This window comes from Mycteria americana, chromosome 7 (genome assembly GCF_035582795.1).
Source record: "Mycteria americana isolate JAX WOST 10 ecotype Jacksonville Zoo and Gardens chromosome 7, USCA_MyAme_1.0, whole genome shotgun sequence".
NCBI classification, from domain to species: Eukaryota; Metazoa; Chordata; class Aves; order Ciconiiformes; family Ciconiidae; genus Mycteria; species Mycteria americana.
This window is the reverse complement of record NC_134371.1, coordinates 36579541-36604601: the sequence shown is the minus strand read 5'-3', so window position 1 is coordinate 36604601 and position 25061 is coordinate 36579541. Positions and strand designations below refer to the sequence as shown.

Below are 25061 nucleotides of genomic sequence, written 5' to 3'. Positions count from 1 at the left end.
CATGTATACATGCTGTTAAGCACTGTTTGTTAGGACAGTATGTTATAACCATGAAACACTAACTATGTTCATGCCAAAACTCTGTCCAGTCCAGTACCCTAGCCCTGACAGCAGCCAGTAGGGCTTGCATAGGAAGGAATATGTGAAACAAGACAAATATGAAATGATTTTTCCTGCGGTACACCCTTCCAGCTTCAAAGAACCAGTTAGGGGTCTCCTGAGTCAGAAGTTGGTTGCCAATTAGTGCATTTAAGTTACCTGTACTATGTGAGTTTGTCAAATGGCCTTACCTCCCCCACATTTTTGACAACACTATTGTAGAGTAGGATAGAAACTTTCTTCGGCTATTTTAAACGTAGTGTATGATAAATTTATTGAGTATTTTCTCTGCTCATATAAAAAGTTTCCTATTCAGTTTTCATATCCTTCATGATTTCTGTAGAATGTTACTATATTCCCATCAATCATTCCTTTTCCAAGTTCTCCAGTCTGTTTATCCTGCCCTGTTTGAAAGCTGCATGGTGTTTGGCACTGTGCGGCCGAGCTGAACTGCTGCACACTTGAATTTTAGGGTGACACACCTCATATATCGTTAAACTGCTATTAAAACTTTTCTGTGTGATATGATGAAACTAGACTTCGTAGGGCATCTCTCAAACCAATAGATAGTGAATGCACAAAAAGCTTTTTTTGAATTTTCTAAGCTAAAATAGCTTTACAGCTATGAAAAACATAAATACTAAAAATGCTGTATCAAACTATTTTAAAGGACAGATGTTGCTGCAAGTTCATATTTAAGAACATACCAAACTGGTACTCATAAATACTTAGCTGTAACTGCCTAAATCAAGTGCAGGCTTTTTTTTTTTCTTTTACAGTAACTGAGCTAGATTACTTTTTTCGTAATGTTTCTATAGATTCAAAATAGAGAAAGACGGGCAAGAGAAGAAGCGAGACCAAAGGTCTAATATTTCTCATGGCGCTGATGGAAGATCCCAAGGAAAATTTCCAAATAGAAGCAAAACCACAGACAATTCTTTAATCCAAACTGAAAAGCAAAAGAGAATAGTTATCCAATTTAAAGCCAAAGAAATTAAACATGGAAAAAGCACACGTACTCCTGATGTGACTACTAGCAGGGAAAGTTACAACAAAAGTGGTTTTGATAGAACAGAAGGAAAAAGAGTCTGGCATAGCTTTGCAGTTCAGAGGGACAAGGTACTGAAGAAAAAGGCAGAGAAAGTTGAACTCTGCAAACTAAAGTTAAAAGCAAAACAAACTATGTTGGAAAAATTTAAGTCATCTGCGTACGATTCACATGTACTACATAAAAAGGCAGCTGGATCAAAAAAATGGAGTGAAGACGTCAGAATTCCAAAAAAGCCATCTGACACCTCTACAGGGACTGTGCATGATGATATGCCTTTCACTAAGAAGCCAAATACATTGTCTAGGACCTGGGAAGAAGAGCATGAAGAAGAATATAAGGAGTTTTCTAAGAAAAAATGGCGTGTGAATAAATATACACCATCACACTATTCAACTGAAACACCGCAACGATGGGACTCCTGTAAACGGAAACAGGATGCTGATTCTGATAAAGCTACTGGTAATTCAGGGACTGAAGAAAGGGACTTTGAAGCCACAGCATTATGTTTTAAGCAGGTAATGAGAACCCAATTCTTTGTATTATTCAGGTAGATGTTTCAGGGTAGTTTCTGAATGGCAGGCAGTTTTTATATAAGCAGACTGTCTTCTTACAGATTTCGACCGGGATTTCATAGCTAACTAGATGGATTTTTCTGATCCCAGTGTAAACCATGTTAAAATGTTTTTCTGCTCTGCTAAATGGTTAAACAAATTAGAATAAAAAAGGTCTTGCGTATTAGGACTGTGTCTGCACGTATGCTTTCATAGCTTTACTTTGCTGCTGGAGGTGTGGAATACTTCAATTTAGGTATAAGTCAACAGAATTTTTTTTGACCTGACATGGTTGTATCATTTTTTGAATGAATAAACTAAGCCAATGAACACTTGCCTGCCAAACAGGTGCTCATTGCTGACAAAGTGATGCCAGGAGAACTTGCTGTAGGTCTAGGACTAAACTTGTACGTTTCCTGCAGAGCTTCACGTTTGGCTGTGATCGGTTTGTTTCTAAGTTCTAGCTTGTGTTAGGCTTTGCACCTCAACTTTATCTTGAGTGTGGTTACTTTTTTGTTATTGTTCTCGTTAACACACCTAGCAACATGATTTCAATTCATGTTACAGTAGCGCAATCATTTTGTGCGTATACAAAAATAGTAATTACATACAGAATCATGGAGTCATTGAGGTTGGAAGGTACCTCTGGAGATCATCTAGTCCAGCCCCCTTGCTCAAGTAGGTTCAGCTAGAGCAGGTTGCCCAGGACTATGTCCAGTCAGGTTTTGTATATCTCTAAGGATGGAGACTTCACAACCTCTCTGGGCAGCCTGTTCAAGCACCTTCACTGTAAAAAAGTGGGGTTTTTCTATGTTCAGGTGGAATTTGCTGTGTTTCAGTGTGTGCCTGTTGCCTCTTGTCCTGGCACTGGGCACTGCTAAGAGTCTGTTTCCATCTTCTTTACACCCTACCATTAGACATTTATACATGTTGATAAGATTCCCCTTTTTTCCAGGCCAAACAGTCCCAGCCCTTTCAGCCTCTTTTATGACATGCCCCAGTCCTTTAATCATCTTAGTGACCCTTTGCTCAATTCGCTCCATTAAATTCATGTCTGTCTTGTACTGGGAAGCCCAGAGCAAGAACAACATAGTCACAAACCCACAAGAGACTGGAAAAATAGGCTTACTGTGTAAACCACTATATTTATTTTAAAAGAAAGCTATCCTTCTAAGCCCTTTTGAAATGATACCGTAGATGCTCCATCATGGACATCAAAAATATGTTTTATGTTACCTATTCAATTCACTTGGGAATATTCAGTGTTATCTAAAAAGCACTCTAAGAGACTAATATCTGTTCTACTTCCCTTCCTACTTGTTTCTAGAATTTTGAGGTCCCGTGCATGTCTGACTCCTACCAAGAAGGTGAGGATATAAAGTCTGTCCAAAAGGTTAGTGATGTACTTGTTTAACACTAAAGAGCTATATTCTGAAACTCTTGACATGGGGATCACTTGTTCCTCAGTCTTCCTTGATATTTTGTGTTGTTGGTATGTTTTTTTTTTAATTCTTCCCACAGAGTTTTGAAGTCTTTCCACCCCTTCAAGACAGTCAGAATCCAGAAACAGAGCAAGAGGTTAGTAATGCTTTAATTTAACACTTCTAAGTTGTATTAAAAACTTATGGCATCGAGGTTATGTAGCTGGACAATTCCCTGACCTTTCCTAGTATTTTGCATTGTTGGCTTATGATCTGCACTTCAAAAAATGTGGAGCGTTTTTTTCAAATAGTAAACAAACTTGCTAAAGTACTCCTAATGAGGAACTTTCTGAGATAGATTGCCTTTCTGTTGTTCTCTGCAACGTAGGGGCCCTTCATAGTTGCTTACATACTCTAGCTATCTCATTTTCCATCCTCTTAAGTTTAAAGTTGGAAAGGAGACATATTTTTTTAAGAAACACCTGTCAGGAAATTTGCAGTCTATGTAGCAAAAAATGGAACAAAGTTTTTTGGGTACCAGGTAGAAAGGTCATAAACAAATCTTCCTTCTAGCCCATATTTTGGATGTCTTTTGTGGACTTCTTACAGTGGAGGATGTGCAGAAGGTTGTCATGGCTTTACATTTGCTGTACCAGCTTAAAATTTTTCATGCTTCATTTTTAGTCAGTTTTAACACAACAGCTTTAATGCAAAAGTATCTTTTTCATGAACAGTTCATAAGTGATTGCTTACAATTGATTTCATACGTGCAAATTTTTTTCATTGTAGATGCAGATAGTTGAAGAATTGCACGTTGCTCGTGTTCAAAAGAGGATGGCACTGTCTGTAGTACAGACTTGTGGAGAACTTACAAGTATGGAAATAGATCTTCCAGAACAGGATTTAAATATTTCTGCTGGTATGTCATGATTTGATGTTCTTTGGTATCTACTTGCAGCTAGCTATTACAGTCGGTTAATGGTCTGAGTAGAGAGTATACAACTGATTTTTTCACAACTGTTGTTTTTTTTTTTTTTTTTTTTCCCCTCTTTTTTCCCCCAGAGGCTTTTACTTCTGGTCTGAACATATTAGTGGTGATTGACACAAATATAATGATTAGTCACCTTGAGTTTGTCAGATCCCTGAAATCTGAGGATATACCAGGTATGTGAATACATGGTGATCAATAAGATATTTTAAGAAAAAACAGATATTGTAAGAACTTCAGGCTACGTGAAGAAAACAAAACTGGGCTCCTTAAAAAGGCAGCACGTTTCATATAGAAGCAGGAGGCTCACACTTAAGAGGCTGATTCTATGAACCCAAATAGGCTGTCTCTTAAGGAAAATTCAGCTATGAAAGCGGAACCTACTATACTTATACCTACGTACGTACAGAGAATCACGGTCAACATTCCCAGGAATGTGCATGAAGTCTTACCTATTGTAAGAACATACTTTTAAGCATTTAATCCATTACTCGTGGTAATGATGTTTTCTACTCTCTTTTTAGAAATTTTTTTTTCTAGAAATCTAAAAACATTTAAAATCTGATAAGCAGTCTGTCAGTGCTTTATTTCTGTCCTGGTAAAGGTCACAGAATTCATGAGATGTGTGAGCAATTTCTCAGGAATTCAGATTGTAGACTCTGGCTTTAATGTTTGGCTTTAATATCTTGTGAAGCTTTTAGTGATTTAATGTTAGCAGGATTAGGATTGTGCGTGTCAGTTGTTGGTAGACATATTCGGAATCTATCAGAATGCTTAGGGTGCTTTGATGCTTTCAGCTAATTAATACACTTATTCTGGCCACCTGGAAAATAACTTTAATAAGGGCCTGAGTAATTTTCAAAAGTGTGTCAGACTGTATTTCTCTTTCCCATATTAGGAATGGTGTTGCATTGTGTACAGTGGGATGTGTTTTTTAGGATATTGCAGCTTCCAATTTCTGGTCCTGCACCAGACCCATTATGCAAAAGGTTCAGAAGGTTGCTGATTCCTGACCTATCTATTACAAAGCAGGTGGATATTAATGTATTTTTTCAAAATTGTATTCTTATAATGTGAGTGGGAAATAAAACAGTTGAAGTATTTGTCGTGGGTGGACCAACAGAACAGTCATTAAATTTCTGATTTACCATGTATTTCATATATAATAGTTTTAAAGTTCAAACCATAATGAAATACAAATAAAACCATGGTCCAATATCCGTACTTCCTGTTCCTTGCTCAGGGATGCTGGTTGGTAGTTAGCACAAACCATTTCTCCTTGTATTTGATGATTGTTTTTGCACAGTGACTGTTGTGGTCATTCAGGTATTTTCAGCCTGTTCTTTCAGCTGCTGTCACCCACCTTGCTTTAACGTTTTACAGTGAGTGTGTGATAGGATGTTAATTGCTGCAAATGTATTTTACAACTCACTACACACTGTTGTCAAAGTATTCTGTTCATTAAAATTGTTTATTCTTTTTGTTTGCCTAATATTGTAATTTTTACATGTGACCAATGTAGTGCCAGTTTGAGGTTAGGTTAGAAAGAGGGAGCTTGTCCTTTTTCAGTTGTTCATTTTTTAATGCTGGATACTCTTGAGCATGGAATATGAAAACTGCTGGCAAAAAAGATATGTGTGAGCTTACATAAATACGATGTTTGAATTCAAAGTTAACTGTAGTAGTTTGCGTGGCTTTTCAAAATGTCTTTGTTTTTTTGTTTTGGTTTGGTTTTTTCCCTTCCAGGGGTTGGCAGACTTGCATTAATAATTCCTTGGGTCGTTCTACAAGAATTGGACAACTTGAAGAAGGGGAAAATGTTGCAGCACGTTCGGGACAAAGCTATCCCTGCAGTCCAGTTCATCTACATGTGTCTCAAAAACCAAGATTCAAAATTGTGGGGGCAATCCATGCAGCTTGCTTCTCAAAAAATATGTAATATATGTGCAATCAATTTGTTTTGGGTAATTAATCCTTGCAGTTCACCTAATGTGAACCTTAGCACTAAGTTTTGAGTTTAATACAGTCTTCACTCTGCAGTTTGCTAATTAAAATTAGCTAATAGCTTACAGCAGCCTTCAGACCATATCCATATTTGCATAGTATGCAAATACCTTATTCAGATTAGTGCTTTGTTCACTATTGTTTTATCAATTGTTTCTCACTTTCAGCTGCATCTGTTGGTAAGTGGGCTATTACTTAATGAAAATTCGTCTAGTTACTACTTTTACCTATGAACTAAGGATATGTTGTGTGCTTTTGCCTCGATCGTCACAAAATCTAACATACTCAAATTTACGTGTGGCTCACTTGATGTTTTCTGGCAAAACCATAGGGTTTTTGAGTGGAATAGTACCTAAGAATTCAAAGCTCAGACTTGTGCTTAGTATACACTTCTCTGTCCTTGTTTGGGGAGTATTACATTTAAAAACAGTACCATGACTACACTGAAGTATTTCTTATTGAGTTGAGATACTTCTGAACATGTCAGCACTGTCTTAACTAAATTTGCAGATGGCCTGAGTGACGAGAACAATGACGATCGTGTTTTACAATGTTGTCTGCAGTATCAGAACCTCTTTCCTCAAGCTGTTGTCATACTCTGCACGTGAGTTCCTGGGTGTTTTTAGGTCTCTTATGAAGTGTAAGGTAGTCTCATGCCAAATACAGCATTTTCAGATCATATCTTAAAATGAAGAGCTGCTTCTGAAATAAGCTTTTTGAGGAGCAATCACCCTCTTAAAAGCTAGAGTAGAAGGAGAAAGTAGAAGTAGAACGGCAAATCATGCTTGACAAACCTGATCACTTTCTACAACAAAGTAACCTGCTCAGTTGATGTGGGGTGAGTGGTGGACATTGTCTACCTGGATTACTCCAAGGCTTTCGATAGTGTTTCTTTCTCACAGCCTCCTCCTAGAGAAACTGATGTTACAGTCTAGACAAGTGGTCTGTGCGTTGGGTGGGGAACCGGCTGAGAGGCTGCACCCAGAGGATGGTGGTAAATAGCTCCTTTTCAAACTGGCAACCTGTCACAAGTGGGGTCCTGCAGGGATCAATATTGGGCCCAACGCCGTTTAATATCTTCATAAGTGATCTGGATGATGGGATCAAGCATACCCTGATGAATTTTGCCGATGATACCAAACTGAGTGGGGAAGCAGACACTTCAGAAGGGAGAGCCACCCTGCAGGAAGATCTGGATAAGCTGGAAGAGTGGGCTAACAAGAACCTTATGAAGTTCAATAAAGACAAATGTAAGGTCTTGCACCTGGGAAAACAATCCAGGAGTGCAGCACAGGCTGGGATCTACCCGGCTGGGGAGCAGCTCTGTGGAAAGGGACCTGGGGGTCCTGATGGACCACGAGCTGTATATGAGTGAACAGTGTGCTGCTGCAGCAAAGAAAGCCAACAGGATGCTGGGTTGCATCAACAAGGGCATCCCCAGCAGAGATAAAGATGTCATTATCCCACCTCTACTCAGTGCTTGTCAGGCCACACCTGGAATACTGTGTTCAGTTTTGGTCCTCGCTGTACAAAAAAGATGTGGACAGGCTGGAGAGGGACCAGAGAAGGGCCACAAAGATGATCAAAGGACTGGGAAGCCTGCCATATGAGGAAAGGCTGAGAGAACTGGGTTTGTTCAGCCTTGAGAAAAGAAGGCTTAGGGGAGACCTTATCACCATGTTCCAGTATTTAAAGGGTGGCTACAAAGAAGATGGAGACTCCCTGTTTACAAGGAGTCACATGGAAAAAACAACGGGTAATGGGTACAAGTTACTCCTGGGGAGATTCTGATTGAACACAAGAGGACAATTTTCACAATGAAAACCATCAGCCATCGGAATAACCTCCCCAGGGAAGTGGTGGATTCCCCAACATGGAACACTTTTTAAGATTGGGCTGGACAGGGTGCTGGGCCATCTTGTCTAGACTGTGCTTTTGCCAAGAAAGGTTGGACCAGATGATCCCTGAGGTCCTTTCCAACTTGGTATTCTGTGATGATACAATAAAACACAAAGACTGTGGACATAATCACCTTCATGTGCTTGAGGTCTGAAGTAGAATTAAGCTTATTCAGTGCTCAATCTAAAAACTTTTTAAAGCATAGCTTTCTCAGAGCTTATTCTGATTTCTCATTAAAAAATATTGGAGTTACAAAATTGAAAAAAAAAGTTGTATTAATGATTGAGATCCAGTTAGATACTTTGTTTCTGCCCACCTGGTTGGGGACAGTGATAAACATTGACAAGGGTTAATCTTAGAAAGAGCGAAGATGGAGATAAATTTGCCTCTGTTTTGGGGAGAGTGATGGACATTGAAGATTACTCTTAGAAAGAGAAAAGATGGAGGCAGATTTGCCTCTACTCTTGTTCTGTGAGGATAACAGCTGACTTGGGTATTGATTCTCGATTTGATACAAATCACATGAAGCTAGTTTTTAAAGGGCTAATATTCCTTGACAGGTACTGTAAACAGCTTGCTTTGGTCTTTGCTAAAACCTGCATAGTTTCAGTAAGTGGGGTTAAGACCCTAGGTATCAGTTGTTTTGTGTAAGGTGATGTGTGTGGATTGGGTTGCTGCTGAAAATGCAATTTCAATCACAGTATTGGCAGGGCTATTGATAATGATTTAAGGTTTCTCTGAGTGAAGACCAGGAGGTGACTTCAGAAGTGCTTTTCATCTGAAAATCCCTTTATCCTTTATCATTATAAGCAATCAAAATTTTTGAGAAAGTACTAGGATCCAACTTTGTACTGCATCTTAATAGTAGTTCTGCTGGAGCAGTGTATACCTCAGGGCAGCATTTGGGACAATGATTTGGCCAGTAGAACAGTAAAAAAGGGTGTCGAAAATGAGGATTTACTGTAGCAATCAAATAAGATATTTCTGTCTTAGAATCATTGCCTTGTTTGGCATTCTAAGATCACAGCAGCTAGGTGTCATTGCTGTAGTATTTATAACTGTTTTTTTCTTAAAGCAAACCTAGAGCCTGAAACATTTTTCAGCATGTTTCTATTTTTTTCAGAATAGCTGCTTTAGTTAATTTTCTGGTTTAATTTTTTGAACTGTTTCTAATTGCTTGAGAAAGAAAACTTCATATATAATGAAGCTCACAAAATAAACTTACTGAAGGCACTTTTTTCAATGTGTTGCTTTTATTACTTGTGACGTAATAATGTCAGGTTTATGTCAACAATTAATTCTCTTCTCCTAGGGATGATAAAAATTTATGTAATAAAGCCATTGTGAGTGAGGTCAAAGCATTCTGCAAAGCTGATTTGGTTGCTGCTCTACAGAATCTGAATGTAAACAGGCCCCAGAAATGTGTTGAGATGCAACAGTCAAAATGTGGTAAGTTTGTTTAATGTGCACATATACATATGCTGGTTTTTGAGACATGTAATCATCAGTGTAGGAGAGGGAGAGTAGTTTCAACTATAGCTTGAGTTTTCATATACTTTGAATCCTTAGGAGTGCTTTTTGTTTGAGGCAGATCTTTCATTTTCAAAAGTAAATGGTTTTCTGAAAGTTTGAGACCTTTATTAAAACATCTGTCTCTTAGAGTTCTAGGAAATTCAAATATGATGTATTTTTGTTTTATAGAAAAAACAGAGCATGAATTTCCTATGTTTATAGTCATTTAAAAGGTTTCCTGAACTTTTTAGGACTGAAAAGAGGTTATTCCACTTGAGCCAGTTTGGGTCCTATTCTTAGCTGTAAAATTCGGTACACTAAGATCACTCCTTACATTTTATGCTAATACCTTTACCTGCATGCCAAACAGTAGAAATTGATTCTTGAATTGCCTGTTCATTTTTCCAAAGATACAAATACAGTTTACAGTATTAAGAAGTGATCTTCTTATACTTGCTGATAACCCCACTGGCTACATATAATCTAAGTTATTTAAGGAAAAAAGAAATGTGGAGTAAGATCACAAATGAATAATGCTCTGGGGAAATTAATCTTCTTGGTTAGTAGCTTGTAATTAAAAATACCCACAGTACAAGTGGGTATAACTAGAAATACTTGAAACCTAATTAGATGTAGTCCATCTGCTTTATAACATAAATATAAAGTGCAGTCTGTCTTTATGGGGACAAGTTATTTGTGTACCATCAACATAAATTAGATACAGAAACAGTTGCAATAAGTACCTTTTATTATCATTGGTTTGACAGATACAGAATTCGAGAAAACAAAAAGAGGTGATACTAATCTTACTGCGCGATTCCCAAATATACTTCCAGACCTTGAAAAGAACTTAGGAGAAGCTTTATCTTGTATTTTGGAGACTGAAATGAAAATTGCATTTGGAAACCTATGGATGGAGGTGGTTTCTTATGTTATCTTGCTTGATGTTTCAAGTATTAAGAGGTTTAAATGTCCTTGATATTTTAGTGATACTACCTGTGCTAAGCCAAACAACTAAGTCATCTAGTTCACTAACATTACAGTTCACTGACAGTGAACAGTTCAGTGTTCAGTTTTAGTATTTCATTTTATAACAAGATTATTCTATTTGACCAGTAATGACTGTGCAGTATTTTAATAGTCTTTTAATAATACAGTAATAGAGATGCTGGCTGTTCAGTGTGAATTTTCAGAACTCTCTTTATTAGTTGCATTAAATTTCTGTTTCGGCTTTTCTAGTATGGTTAAATCACTGCATTGTAAATATGTCCTTCAATAAATTATTCCATCACGTTTTGTATAATATTGAGGCACTGTTGTTGCAGGCAATTCTTCCCCATCAGAACATGTGTTTTTAGATACCATGTGGACAAAATTGTTCACAGCTAAATTGGTTACAATGCACATACAGAATTCCAAGAGTGTTAACGAGAACTTCCAAACACTCACTCATTCAAAAGTATTTTTAACTGAAAATAAATACTCATGTACAAGGCGCTTTCAAATTATCCATGCTTTGGTTTAGATTCTATTTTATAGCTGGTAGGGGTTAGTTAGAAGTTTAAATTTATTGCAGATAAGCCTCTGTGGCTTTCAAAAAAAAAATCATTTGCATGGGATGACTGTTGTTCCACAAGATAGAGCTTTGATTAGCTGTTAAGCTTTTAGGCACTTCTGATTAACTTAGCTGGTTTCTGTTAACATCTTTTCAAACTCTGGTTTCACTTGGAAGTAATAAATTTCAATTTTATTGCAATATGCATATATTACTTCCTGTATATATAGTCACAGCTAGGAAAAGTGTGTTTACTTTTTAACAATACCAGAAAATCAAAGGCCTATTTACTGTCCTTCTGGCTTTTGTACACAAGTAACACATTAAATCACTTTGAGATAACTTGAGACTATTTGGAATGTTTGAGAAAAGGGGAACCAAAAATCATGAAAATGTTGAAAGGTCATTATTGTACACTGAACACTTCTACATGAGCATCTGTGTTTAACCATGATGCTATTGAATAAAATCTTTTTTAACAGATAAACTTGTTAAATCTGAATACAGCCTTATTTCTGAGGAATCATTGAAATTCTACTTCAGCAAGAACAAATCATAACATTATTGAAGAATAGAGCAGTTGTGAAGTTATAGGAATATGTCTATATGAAAAGCAGCCTTTGAATTTATAACATACTATCTTTCAGATATTGTATCTGAAGCCACCATGGACATTAGGAAACTTGCTGAAGTGTTATAAAAAACACTGGATGGCTGTTTTTGGTTATGTTGTGCCAAGGAGTTTACTTTCAACCATTGAATGTCTCTATAAACACCTTTGTACAGGTAAGAATCTCTGAGAATGTTAATTGTAAACTTGTAAAAAACCACACTGTACTGGTTTTAGTAGTTACAGAAGTAGATACTTTGAAAAGGCTCATACTCTGTATGTTTAAATAGTACTGTGTTCCATCCTGTTCTGTTTTTTTTTTTCAATTTAAGATTATTCAAATGGATACCTTGGACAGTCTTACCTACTTTTGTATTGATCCACAATTTATTCCCTGGATGGGTGACAAAATCCCAACACTGTTTTTGTAGCCTTAAAGCTAGAATTGAAGTGAAATTGATGAGCTATGAATTACATTAAAGAAAAAAAAGAAAGAAAAAAAGAAAGCTTGTGCCAAGATCAAGTCTGTCCAGGCTCTGGTCCCAGATGGTCTAAATATCACCTGCAAAAATCACGAAAATGATTTCTGAAATGTTTCTTTTTTTTTTTTCTTTTTTTTTTTTTTTTAAATTTTGTAATTCAGTATTCTGCTGGCTTTGTTCTACTTGTTATACAAAGACAGTAAAAGGAAATGTATGGACACTATCAGGCATGTAAGAATTTATTTCACACATCTCTCTGTACCTGCAAAAATCAGGCGAAGAACATTTTAATAAATATATATATTAATGGTCACCAAAGTCTCTGAACTCTTTTTAAAAAACAAATAATCTCTCTCCCTCCTTTGCCACCATGTTATGTGTGGCCAAATGATCTGCATTTGCCAAATAAATTATGGAGGAGTAAAGACTACTTAATGTGATAGATGAGGGCAGGGAGGTTTTTTTTCAAAAAAAGCCAACCAAAAAAAAAACCCAAATCCCTTTCATTTATTTAAAGATGTCTTTAAGAATTTGATTTTAACAGATATACCTCTTTTGGGATATTGCTGTTCTGCAGAATTATTTTAGATATGCCAGTTGATCCTCTTGCCAGATCCTGGGATAAATTTGGAAGACTTCATTAAGAAGTGAGAAATCGTAACCTCACACACATTTCTCTGGAAACTGTTTTATCTAATGCTTCTGAACCATTTTCAAGGCTTTTTATGTGCTTCAGTTAATCCACATATTTGAATATTAAATTTGCCTCCTAAGATTGATAACTCCTAACATCTAATGGTTTTTTTTCTATTTCCCATATTACTGTCTAAATATCAGGTAAAACAGTTGACTCCTCAACAGCGGGTATCTTGCTCCAAGAATCAAAAAAATTACTCCATGCTTTCAGTTCAAGGTCGGACTATAATGGTGTACTTCCCCAGGCTTATGCTGAAGTGAATAAGCTATACCAAATACTTACAGAGGTAAGGGGAGCTTTAGTATTTGTTCCCCTAACACCTTCTTGAAGTTACTCCATGTTCATATTACAAACCTGGCTTAGATTTCTAAATTATTCCCATAATTTCAACAAATTATTGCAGGAAATGTTGTTGCTAGAGTGTTTTCAAAATTAATAGACCCCAAATTTAACTTTATTTTCAGATAGCAAATATCTGCCTTTATGTATATGCTTGGTAGACTTCCCTCCCCCCCGCCTCTCCCCCAGTATAAATGTGTTAGTATCGGGAGGGTGACTGAAAAACATTATTTAGCTGCTTTCAGGAAAAATATCTTAGTTTTCTGTTGTATTTGTAGCTGATGGAAAAGGGCCTTAAAGATTAAGATTAAAATTGTTGTTTCTACTAGTGACATTGATCCAATACTACTATTGCTAGGTGTGTTATTTCAGCTTTCATTGTCTTGTAGCTCTGGCACTACACATGAAGAAAGGACTCGCTCATATAATGTGCTTTGTGATAGTTAATGGGGGGTGTCCTGATACCTTTTGTGTTCTGAGAAGTATGTCTTTACTTCCAGCTCATCTCTGAGTTGCTGTGGAAGAAATTTCAGTGTCTTGGTTTGTGCTTACTGTTAGCTCCATATATAATGACATAAAAAATGGAATAATAAGCATGGATGACTTGAAGTATTTCTATATATGGGAAAGAATACAGGTCAGAATATCTGTAAAAAGTTCTTTTCAGTTTTGGAGAAAGCTGAAGGGGAAAGGAAGACAAAGGTGGTCAAGGAGAAGAAGGATGATCTGGGGAGTCTTGATTGTCTACTGTGCTGTAACTTCTGTGTGCATTGCAGTCAGTCATTAGTCCGCAGTTCTGTGAACGGTGCTGCCATAAGAAGCAGGCTTTCTGTCTGAAAACTTGTTTCCTGCTGTCCTTGTCCTGACAGGTGTTTGACTTCACAAACAACTGCCCTTATACAGAGTAGGTTGTGCCAGATCAGTTTCAGTTCAACCCGGACAAATTTTCTGAACCAGTTTACCAAATGAGTAGATGAATACTTTGTGCTGTTATGGAGGAAAATGTGCCATCAGTCGTGGAATAGGGAATAAGAGTAAGAAGCAGTTCTCATTTATACCAGCTTACTGTGCCTGGGAAGCTTTGGCACAGGGTTTCCCTTTGCTTCCTTTTCGTATCTGTAGAAGTAACCAATATATACATACAGAAGAAAGACTTGGTGAAAGACTGAGAGATGCTTTAGATGCAGAGACTATAATAAAGATGGTTATGACTAGAAGAGGTCTGCCTTGCTTTTTTGAGCATTGCTTTAAAAAAAAAAGTAGAAGTGTTCAAGTTTTCTTAAGTTAGGAACCAAATACACTCATTATTTGTTTGCTAAACTGTTTTATAAGGTGAGGTCAGACAGTGAGCAGGATTTATCAGAAGACATCATGGTTCTTTCAGAAAATGCTGTATGTGAAAAAATGGAAGCAATGACACCAAATCTTCAAAACTGTGAAGAAAAAAGGTTACATCCAAGTTTCCATGTAGCTCAAGAAAACAGGCACCAGGAAATCTGGTCAGTCCTTGAAGGTGTGTGGAATACAATAAACTTGTACAGGTACGGTATGCTATAGAAATTCAGAACTTCTGCATAACCTTCCATAATTTTCAAACAAACACAGTTCAGAAATTGCCTTTTTTTTTTCTCCTATTTTAGAGAAGAAGCTATTAGTAATTAATCAAAATTGACAAAAAAAAAATCACATAACTTGTCACCCAAAGAAGTTAGGAGCATACAAATTGTTATGTGGATGCAGTCAGGGATCTGTCTAGTCTTCTGCTCTTTTTCTGGACAGTGGCTGAAATAAATTGCCTTAGAGAATGGTGTTGAAAACGCTGTAAGAGCCACAAATGTGAGACATCCATGGAAATCTCATCTTTATTCATAAAAAAAGAGGCATTCAAGCTCTAAGTTTTCTTGTGGTTATTTTCCTTCCAAATCCTGTGGAGGTATACTAGCCTATGCAAAATTGTTTACTTTTTTTTTAAACTTCAATCAATTTGAAATATAGTAAGTTTTCTTGGTAAGCAAAATCTTTCACTATAAAATCCAAATGCAGAATGTAGTGATGAATTTCCTTTCTCATCTAAACTCAAAATTGCATGAAATTACACCCCCCCCCCCATCTAGATGTTTTATCATTGTTAATATTTTGATTATTTTTGAAAAATCTGCTTGAAGATCACTGAGGTGCCATCTTTTGGATGCTATCACAAAATCTGAATAGATACTGTGTTTTCTTTTTGTAGTCTTAATGTGAAATCTTTTCAAAGGAGGGACACTGAGTTATGTCAAGCACAAAGGAACTCTATTTTTGGTGGTCTGTTAAGGACTCACCTGATAAACAGTGATAAGAACTCTCCCAATGCTGTTTCCACACTAGCATTTTAATGTACTATAGGGCTGCACCAGTGTAAGTCCTCTGGGCTTACACCAGTGCAAATTAATCTGAATTGAGGCTGGTTAGGAGGTGGCTTGCTGTTGTGTTCAGGTTAGCTGAGGATCTGCGCCAGAGAACAGTCTCTTACTTAGCAGTTATCTTACTGGGATAGCAATTGTGAATTTGAAGGTTTCATATAGGCATCGAGGAAAAACTCTTTCAAGTGTACCACTTCATAATGAAAATGCAACTGAACTGTTGGCTCTTGCCATCTGTTAAGGACCATGCTGTGAAAAGAGGATAAAATTTTAGAGTCAAAGGTCACTTCACACTCTTCTTGCTCATGTCAAGAAAATACTACTTATCTCGCACCTGTGGGGATAATTCTTCATGAGTGCACTGCAGCTCAGTGGCCCAGCACAACCATTGCAGGGACGGTGTCAAGCCCATTCCAATAAATCTGGAGAATGAAGCTGCTTGGAAAATTGATGGAAAGCACTTTACTTTGCTTCTTTAACCTAACAGTTCTCTTCTAAGAGAGGCTTACGCAGGTGTGCTCAGGTCGTGCATGAAGGGACTATTTCATTCTCAAGTGAAGTTTAATGATAAATCTATTTAACTCAAAGGTAAAGTACTGTTATAGAATACAGTCCCCAAGGAAAATTTTAAACAGAGAAGTACAATTGTTGGGCATGGTCTTTCTACTATTTATTCTAACACTATTTTAGATAACATGGTTTTAGTATAGATTTACATTTGACCTTGTTTTTTTTTTTTAATAGTCAAAATACAATGCACACAATAGATACAGGGTTTGTCTGAATTTTGAGGATTTTTATTAATTGTTTTTCAATGTCTCTTCTTTCTTTCTTTCTTTCTTTCTTTTTAATATTAGTATTGAAATTTTCCAAAAGTTGGACCCCAACACACTAACTTTGACTGCAAAGTCTTCGTTTGAAGAAGCTTTTTTAGGGCTGCAGAAACTGTTGGCAGCTGTGAATGATATCCGTGAAGGAATTAGTAGGTAAGCATTTAAGCTAGTCATAAAAGCTAGTAATAGTAACAGTCACTTGAAGTCATAAAAGTCACTGAAATCTTTTGATGCCATACCACAGTTTATTGTGTGTGCTTAGTTAGATGATTTTCAGGAAAAATCTTGGTATCAAGGCTACCTAGAACCATTTCGTGGTAGCAAAAGAATAAGAAACTGTTGCAGACATTCAGATCTCTTGTAGTGAATTTTCTCTTTTATGACTTGGGACTTGTTTTCCAGGATTTGATGATGAGCCACTTGCGTCTGCTCAGAGTGTAACCGGAGCTATGACATGATTAACTAATACATTAGCTCTGATGGCAAGAACTTTGAATAATTCAGAACATTTGTTTTTCAAATGCGAGGCCCACTGGGATTGGGGCAAATTTCCAATATAGTGAAGGACATAAAGTTTTGGGACTTCACTGTTACGAATTCTAGAGTATTCTTCATGAGTCAAAGCCTATATTGCAGCAGTAACAATGACAATCAATCAGCTGGACTCTCAGTTTAGGAAGGATAATATTCCCTCTGTCTTCCTTCTTTTTTAAAGAGTGCAGAATAATAAAAATGAAGCTTCAGAAAGAATAAGGTATCTCCTGTGTAGTCACAGAATCACAGAATCATATAGGTTGGAAAAGACCTTTAAGATCATCGAGTCCAACCGTAAACCTAACACTACCAAGACCACCGCTACACCATGTCCATAAGCACCTCATCCACATGTCTTTTAAATACTTCCAGGGATGGCGACTCAACCACTTCCCTGGGCAGCCTGTTCCAATGCTTGATAACCCTTTCACTGAAGTAAAATTTCCTAATATCCAGTCTAAACCTCCCCTGGCAAAACTTGAGGCCATTTCCTCTTGTCCTATCACTTGTTACCTGGGAGAAGAGACCGACTGCCACCTCTCTACAACCTCCTTTCAGGTAGTTGTAGAGAGCAATAAGGTCTCCCCTCAGCCTCCTTTTCTCCAGGCTAAACAACCCCAGTTCCCTCAGCTGCTCCTCATAAGATTAATGCTCCAGACCCTTCACCAGCTTTGTTGCCCTTCTTTGGACACACAGCGTGTGTCTTAACTTAGTCCTTTTTTTTATAGCAGTGAAGTTTATTCACCGGCAGGACCAGCTACAGAAGAATGCTTTACATTGTCACTCTTATGATTGTGGAGTTCCTCAGTTTCCCATTTACTTTAAAGAGTGTTTGTAGGAACTGTTTTGTGATTGTGGTTAAAGTTACAGTAACTGCCATGAGCATCCTAAAGTGTTACAGGCTGTGAGTCTGAGTGGCTGGAGCTGTTTGATTTGGGAAAACACCACCACTTCGCACACTTTTTTTGCATAGTAATGATGCAAATAGGTTAGAAAACTGAAATAGATGCATCCAAACAATTGGGCTTGCCCTGTATATTAACAATCTGGCTTTTAAGTAAATGTTGAGGTATATTACATTTCTATTGTAGACTGTTACAGCTTTGTTAGAGATTATCTAATAAGGATATAATTTTTTTGAAGAAGTGTTCCTTCTACCATAGTAGTGAGCTTTTAAACTTGCGTTATCAGTACTTAGCGGTGTTCATTACAATCTCTGCTGAAGGATCATAGTCCCTATGCTATAGTTATCACAACAGTCCTGCCAAGTACGGACGTATGGTTATCCCAGTTGTAAAGCATGAGGTCTGAGCTGTCAAGGCACTTCAGAAGTCTGAAGCAGGGATCTGGAGCTCTGTCACTTGGGACTTGAGCTAGTTTTCATCTGTAACTGCTAGAGTATTTCTTTTTTTTCAATAAAAATTGTGATAGAATCACACAAACGTTTGCTTCATTTGTCACCACTCCCAAATAAGTTTTTGTTGCCTTTTTTTTTTTCCTTATGGTCAAAAGAATACTTATTTAATAAAAATGTTTCAGTAAAATATATATTCTCTAAGTCCCGAACAAGCTTCAGGGTACACTCATGTGAAGTGGTGTGTTCACATGAGCATAAAAGACCATCCCTGCATCAGCAGTATTACAGCCGAAGGTATAGGTCTGATTTTTTTCTGTACAGCACAGTAATAGTGGGACAAATCCATTCAAAGAATTGTTGTCTTTCTTTCAAAGATGAATGGTCTAAACATTATGAAAGTAGAAACAGAAAAATATGGGTAGAAATGTGAGCTAGAATAGCTTGGTGGTAATTGATTCATTTTCATTGCTGATTATTTGGTTTAGTACTCCCAATTGAGATTAGATTTTAGTAGTGGCAATGTCAGTTTTTTCTCTAAAGAAATTGTTTTAATAAAGCAGGTTACTGCTAAACTTGGTTCTTTTCATTCCAGTCCTAAAGTTCTTGCAAGAAATTCTGTGGTACCAGTTTATATATGTGGTGGATGAGATTTTTGGGAATATGGTGCTTCAAGGTCATTACTTCTGTGTTACAGAGGTGTTTCATTAAAACTTCGCGTGGCTATAACAAAAGACATTTTTTATTTCCTTTAGTGAAAGCTACTTATCTCCTGTATTTCCTGTTATGGGAGAGCTCTGTAAAAATAAAAAGGTCTAACATTTTATCAGAGAAATCTATTTTACAAAAGATGTACTTTCTTGATTAGAGTCATTAGAATATCTGGAGCGAAGATAGACAGGATTCTGTTATTTGACTTTATTTGAAATGGAGAGGCTGTTTTCTGTTCCACGTGATTACCGTGACACTCAATAACGTTTATAAAATGGCTTTAAAAATTCCTTTCATACTTCTTAAAATTTTCTTTTCTACCGTTAAACTGAAATACGTTATTTATCCATCCAGGATGATTCTTGGAGTGGAGTAATTTTCTTGCAAGGTTGCATTTGGAAATGCCTGCTCTGGGTTTCTTCTGCAGATTTGCAGTAGGGGGCATCGTGGGGCAAGAAATTCAGAGAGACTAACACATAATGTTCTGTTTTAGTCTGGAGCGTAGGTATTTAAGTTAGTTTGAGACTTCTGAGTCGGTTTTCCAAAGAGTCAGAAGTCATATTTATGAATCATTGTAGGTTTATATATATTACAGAGTATTAAAACAAAAAGTCTGAAGTTTTCAAAAGCAATAGAGAGGCTCATTTTGCCTAGGTCACTCAGCCTTTCTAAAATTGAACTTAGAGTATATTTATTTTTCTTGATTTTTGAAAAAATTCCATTCCTTTCGGTGACTTATAGTTAATCTAATGGTGTGATTGCAGAAAAGGAGACATCTGGAGAAAAAGTAGTGAAAAGGTTCTAGCTTGATATTTGGAGTCAATACAGCTTTTAGTGATAAAATACAAGTGTTTTCTGTGTTACCTTCTACTCCTTGCTGTCCAGAACAAAGAAGAGAGAAAACCTGTCTTGTGAAAGTTTGGAGGTTTTACAAATAAGTTATATTGAAAGTTCAACTGCAATATAAGTTCAGATTTTCAGATTGTTAAAAACAATTAGAAAAGCACAATCGCACTTCTTGAGGTAAATGTGTGTAATGATACCCTTCCTCATAAAGAAAATACTACACTACTGGCACTACTAGTGGCACTACTACATAGACTTGGTAACCAGAACGTGTATATGAAAAGTATAGATATTAAAAAGGAGGGGTGAGGGGAAGCTGTTTCATGGAAGAGGTCTTATTAACAGCTTTTTGCATCTTACCTCATTTTTGTAACTTTGTCATACCATACAGATTTTTAATTTCATCTTTGCTTCTTCCTCTAACAACATTGGTAGCGGAATGGTATTTATAGTGCAAAGTACTGCATGCCATATATGTTTTACAGTACTTCAGCTCTAAAATGAAGACAATAACTAGTACGGTTAGCAACTGTTGGTAACCTACCTGCTTCTTTTGGCAGCAGGAATGTATTTAAACAAGTATGTGTTAGTTGTCTCATCAAATATAGCTGATCATCGCAGCCATTGTTGTATCGGTGTGTTCTTGAGATTTACTCACTTGAAAAGTGAGCATGAAATACCTATTTTCCACTTTTGACAGGAGAGGGTATTATATGTGTTGATGCATATTACATTGACTACCAATGAACAAAGATTATTAAACCCCTGACATTTATACTTCAAGTCAAATTGTAAAACCATGACATGTTTTTAAATACTTTTGGAGTGAATAATATTTCTGACCATTTTCAGTGATGGTTTACACTTGTATTTGTGTTGTGTATTATTTGGGTTGGGTATTATTCGGAACCAGTTAACTAGGAGACCTAATGTAAGATCTCTTAAATTAAATCTTTAAAATAAGTTCAGATAATTATCTTCAAAAATCTTTAAAATAATTTCTCAGTTTTCAAGTAGCTCTTTGAGGCAACAGAAGTATTTCTGCAACTCAGGGTTTTCAAGTTTGTGCCAAATCTTTCATCAGTTGTAGAAATTCTTCCACTGATTCTGCTGGAAGATATTTGGGCCCTTCATCTTCAGAGAGAAGAGAGGTTTAAGTACTTACTACAGCTAACTAACACTTACAGATCTTGTTCTAAGAGGTGCAGAATGCCTTGCAAGGTATTGCTGCTGGAGAGTATATATACTTGTGATATATTTAGCTCTATACTTAAGTTACATCTTAACTTCTCTCCACTTCCTGCATGCGGGATGTGTTTCTCTTTAACTTGTTAAAATTAATGTGTGTACCAATACCAGCAGAAAACTGGAAGTACTTGCAGGTTTTCACAATCAGTCATCTGAAACATATTTTGTGTCTTGTTGCTGTTAGATCTTCCCATTAACATACTGATTGGAATATTGAATACAGGTAGCTTTCTTACCCTTTCAAAGGCTTCAGCAGCAGCGTTTAAATGTATCTGTAGGGGTTTACGTTAGCCAGTGTTTTCCTTCGGCTGAATATAACTTCTGATTCAAAGGCTTATATGCACCCCTAGGGAATTTTACATGTCTGCATCTTTCCTGCCCAACTTACTTTTAGATAAGAAATTCTTGTTAACAGAAAAGAAAAAGAAAGTTTAGTCTTTGGTGAATTGATATAGTTATTTCTAGTTTGATTTTTTTCATCTATTTGCTAAGAAATAATTGTTTTGTTCACATGCCAATTTTAAAATCACTCACAATTTACACCATGTACTCTTAGATACAATACTCATAAATATTTATACTAATACAGTGTCAGCTGTAAAAATATTTATGTTTGTTACTGCAGTAAGGAACCTGAATTCTGCTTTTCTAATATATTATCTACATGGAATTTCTCTCAAATTCCCAATGATTTTGTTTGTTTGGACGAGGACTCCATAAACGTTTGTAAATTAAAAATATAATTTTTTAAGATCTTCTCAGTAGTGGAACAAAGCATTACTGTATCAGAACTGATCACTGAATGGAATATTTTGGAATTAACTCTGTGGAGCATTTTGACCACATACGGTCAGATTGGCACAGCTGAAAGCAGGACTATGGTTGGATGAGCCCCAAGGCATCTTGCAGAGAGATATGTAGTTGTAGAAATGTCCCTCCCCAGGGGTCAGCACTAATGCAGAAACATCCCCTTGTTACAAAGAAAAAAATCACTTTACATCAGTAATAGCATTTCTGAAGCTCATCTTTCTGTAGTATTGTATCCTTTAGTTTAATTATCATGTCTGATATAGTTAACGTGCAGTATCTGACAAAAGGTTTTCTCCTAGTTGTAATGTTTTCTTTCCTACACGGATTCTTTGCCATCTCCTATAACATTTTAACTTAACCTACAGCTTTCTCTGCTGCCAGGGTCCAAATTTGTCCTTCACCCTTCTGCCCATTTTAATGAGAGTTTTAAGAAATTAAAAAGTTTCAAGACCTCTGCCTCTGTCAAATACAGCTGAAATTGGCCAGCGCTTAACAAGGTGCAGGGCAGAGGTGATGCTGTGGCAGCTCCTTAAGCCTTATTGCCTTTAAGCCAGCCTAAAAAGCAGAAAAGTTTGAATAAATGAGTTAGTGTTGTAAAAGCCATGGTCCTTTCTGACCTTGTGAAGCTAGGGTATAGGCATCTAGACAAAGTGGCCCTAGGATCTGACATCTGAAGTACTTCCACAATATAAGAAAGCATGAGCTTGACTTTCTTTTGGGAAAAATACCCTTAATTTCCCAATAGGTTGATGTTGAACAAAACTCTGGCATGTGTTGATTGTTCTAACACCATTTTGAGTCCCTTATTGCAGTGCAGTGTCATGAGGAATTGTTAATAAGCTGCATAGAAGTTTTGTTTTTCCATTTCTCATCTTTTTTGCTTCCCTGATCTTCTGACAGTGAGGCTAAACGGGGATTTTAATGGGTTCAGTTTACTTTTATACAATTAAGTCATATGCTTTTTTGACTGACTGCATGGATTTATTGAATTGGTTAATGCTTTACGACAGTCCTATGAGTCTTATGCCACAGGCAAATACATAGAACTGTTAAAGACAGTTTATGTCTTTAGACATAGACATAGCCATAAAGAAATGGCTCAGTGTGGCAAACACTGAGGTACAGAGGTTTGGCCAGATGTGAGACGGATTACCATGTAGTCTCATATGACTCTTATCCGTACGCTTTACTTGTCATTGCCCAGGATTTTAGTGTTTGTGAGCAGCTGGCAGGCTGACCTGCTTTCACTGCCAGATTGTTTTGTGGGTTGTTTTTTTTTTCCTTCTATTTGATAAGTTAATTTTCTGATCCTTTCCATATAGGCTTTGCTTGTTTCCCAGGTCATCTCTATGCACAAGTGAGGAACCACATTGTGAGCTATTTCCTATCCATTTCCATTTTTGATTATCATATCTTGCACCCTCTGTTTTGTAGCTGTTGCCCATAGTCACTTTTTGTCTTTCTATGACATACTCTTCTCTATCTCACATACTACGTATTTTCAGAAAACTGCACAGAACCATACTGTATTTCTTAGCTTGATCAACAAATTGCATTTTAGTGGCAATCTAACTTTCATGTCACCCAGCATCCTTGCCAACACCTGCTCAGAGCATGATGTTTGGATTAATTAAAAGTTGAAGCACATAACATCGGGTTGTTTGTAGTTTGGTTTTGCATGGCTATCCTGATAGGAAAGGCAAAAGTGATTCAATGGCTTTCCACCTTCTGCTTTTGAAATGCATTTGATGTCATGTTGAGAGAGAAGATAAAGCAGTGGTTAAATATTGCAGTGGTCACAATACTGAGATTCAGATTGCTCATTACAAGAGTTTTACGTAAGAGCCCATTTGCTTCGTGTATTCTTAATTTAGAGGGTGTTCTCTAGACACAGTTCTATAGCTGAAGCAGACTTTTTTTCACTGGGAAATTTTGATGAAAACGAGATCAGCTTGATTTAATGAAGCAATAGATGCAGAGTCGATGTGCATACAAACATGTCCAGATTTCCCAGTGTACATATTCTCTTAAAATTTCTGTTTTCCGTAATACAAAATGGTGGCTACAGGAGATGAAAGGAACATAAAATGATTAAAACCAGGAGACAGCAGCGGTGGTGTGAAATCATTACCCTGCAGACAGGAATGTGTTACAATTTTCTACAGAAAAATGTATTCCAAGACTGGAGGTTTTATTCCAGTTCCTAGTTAGTTGAAAACAGTAATAAGCATGTTTTATGAATGCTGACCTATTAAGAATTTGTGGGGGAAGTTACTGTGCAAGCTCTTCTCTCACCAACTTATTTTCAGTACTCTGTGTGTAGCAATGGTTGTTCCTTGAAAACAACAAATGTATTTTATTTGAAGATGTTGTAAAGCTTTGAGCCAAATGTCAGACTTTGCATTTCATGTTATAAACGCAGAAGCAATTGTTGTCATAATCCAAGCAAATGCCATAAAATAAGTTATGGGATTTAACATTAAGTTACTTGCATGCTTATTTACACATTTTACTTCGGGTTTTTTCCAAAGAACCGGAAGCACAGCCTGTTTGTACATCCGCCTAGGGTCTGGTAACTTAGTGAGCTAAACCGATCATGTTAGCTGTTTGCTAGTATGCTTTGGTCACCGGTACAAAAATAAGTATGTTTTCCAATTTGATGTCCTGACAAGAAATGAATATGAAGAGTGGTGAGGGTTACTTTGTTGGGTGCCTAAAGTGCATAGTCTAGGAAACATCAATGGAATAATTTTTAAGTCTGCAGCTTCCTAACTGGTGTCAAGATTCAGATTCTCTAGTAGTCGTTGAAAAGTGCTCCCTTCAGTGAGAAAAGATCAAATACAGTATATGTGATGCTGGTGCTTTCATGGTGTTATGTTTGTGAAAGGGAGGGAAATGTGGGTGGCATGTTGGCTGCTTTCACACTCACAGTACAATTAAAGATCTGTGCAAAACCAGGGGTCTAAAAATGACCTTGGAATTACAGTCTAATATTGCTTCGAAAATGACTTTCAAACTGGTTTTCTTTAAATGTAGCCTTGCTAAGAATGATGGAGTGAAACTTGAAGTTTCAAGCCACTTCTCTGCCCTGGGAAGTGAGAAGTCAGAAGAACAT

The 25061-nt window shown here is 36.8% G+C and overlaps 1 protein-coding gene across 4 annotated transcripts in view; it reads left to right on the top strand.

The window, feature by feature from the left end:
• SWT1 (SWT1 RNA endoribonuclease homolog) overlaps positions 1–25061 on the top strand; it is a 43798-nt gene that overhangs the window by 5493 nt on the left and 13244 nt on the right. For 3 of the 4 annotated variants that reach the window (XM_075507823.1, XM_075507822.1, XM_075507825.1), the window contains 13 exons: positions 918–1665; positions 3029–3094; positions 3223–3279; positions 3912–4041; positions 4185–4286; positions 5857–6045; positions 6625–6718; positions 9326–9462; positions 10293–10444; positions 11728–11866; positions 13010–13155; positions 14541–14749; positions 16468–16596. In XM_075507823.1, coding sequence (XP_075363938.1) covers positions 918–1665; positions 3029–3094; positions 3223–3279; positions 3912–4041; positions 4185–4286; positions 5857–6045; positions 6625–6718; positions 9326–9462; positions 10293–10444; positions 11728–11866; positions 13010–13155; positions 14541–14749; positions 16468–16596 — 2298 coding nt within the window. The remainder of the gene's footprint in view (positions 1–917; positions 1666–3028; positions 3095–3222; positions 3280–3911; positions 4042–4184; positions 4287–5856; positions 6046–6624; positions 6719–9325; positions 9463–10292; positions 10445–11727; positions 11867–13009; positions 13156–14540; positions 14750–16467; positions 16597–25061) is intronic. The other variant, XM_075507826.1, reaches the window with a different exon arrangement.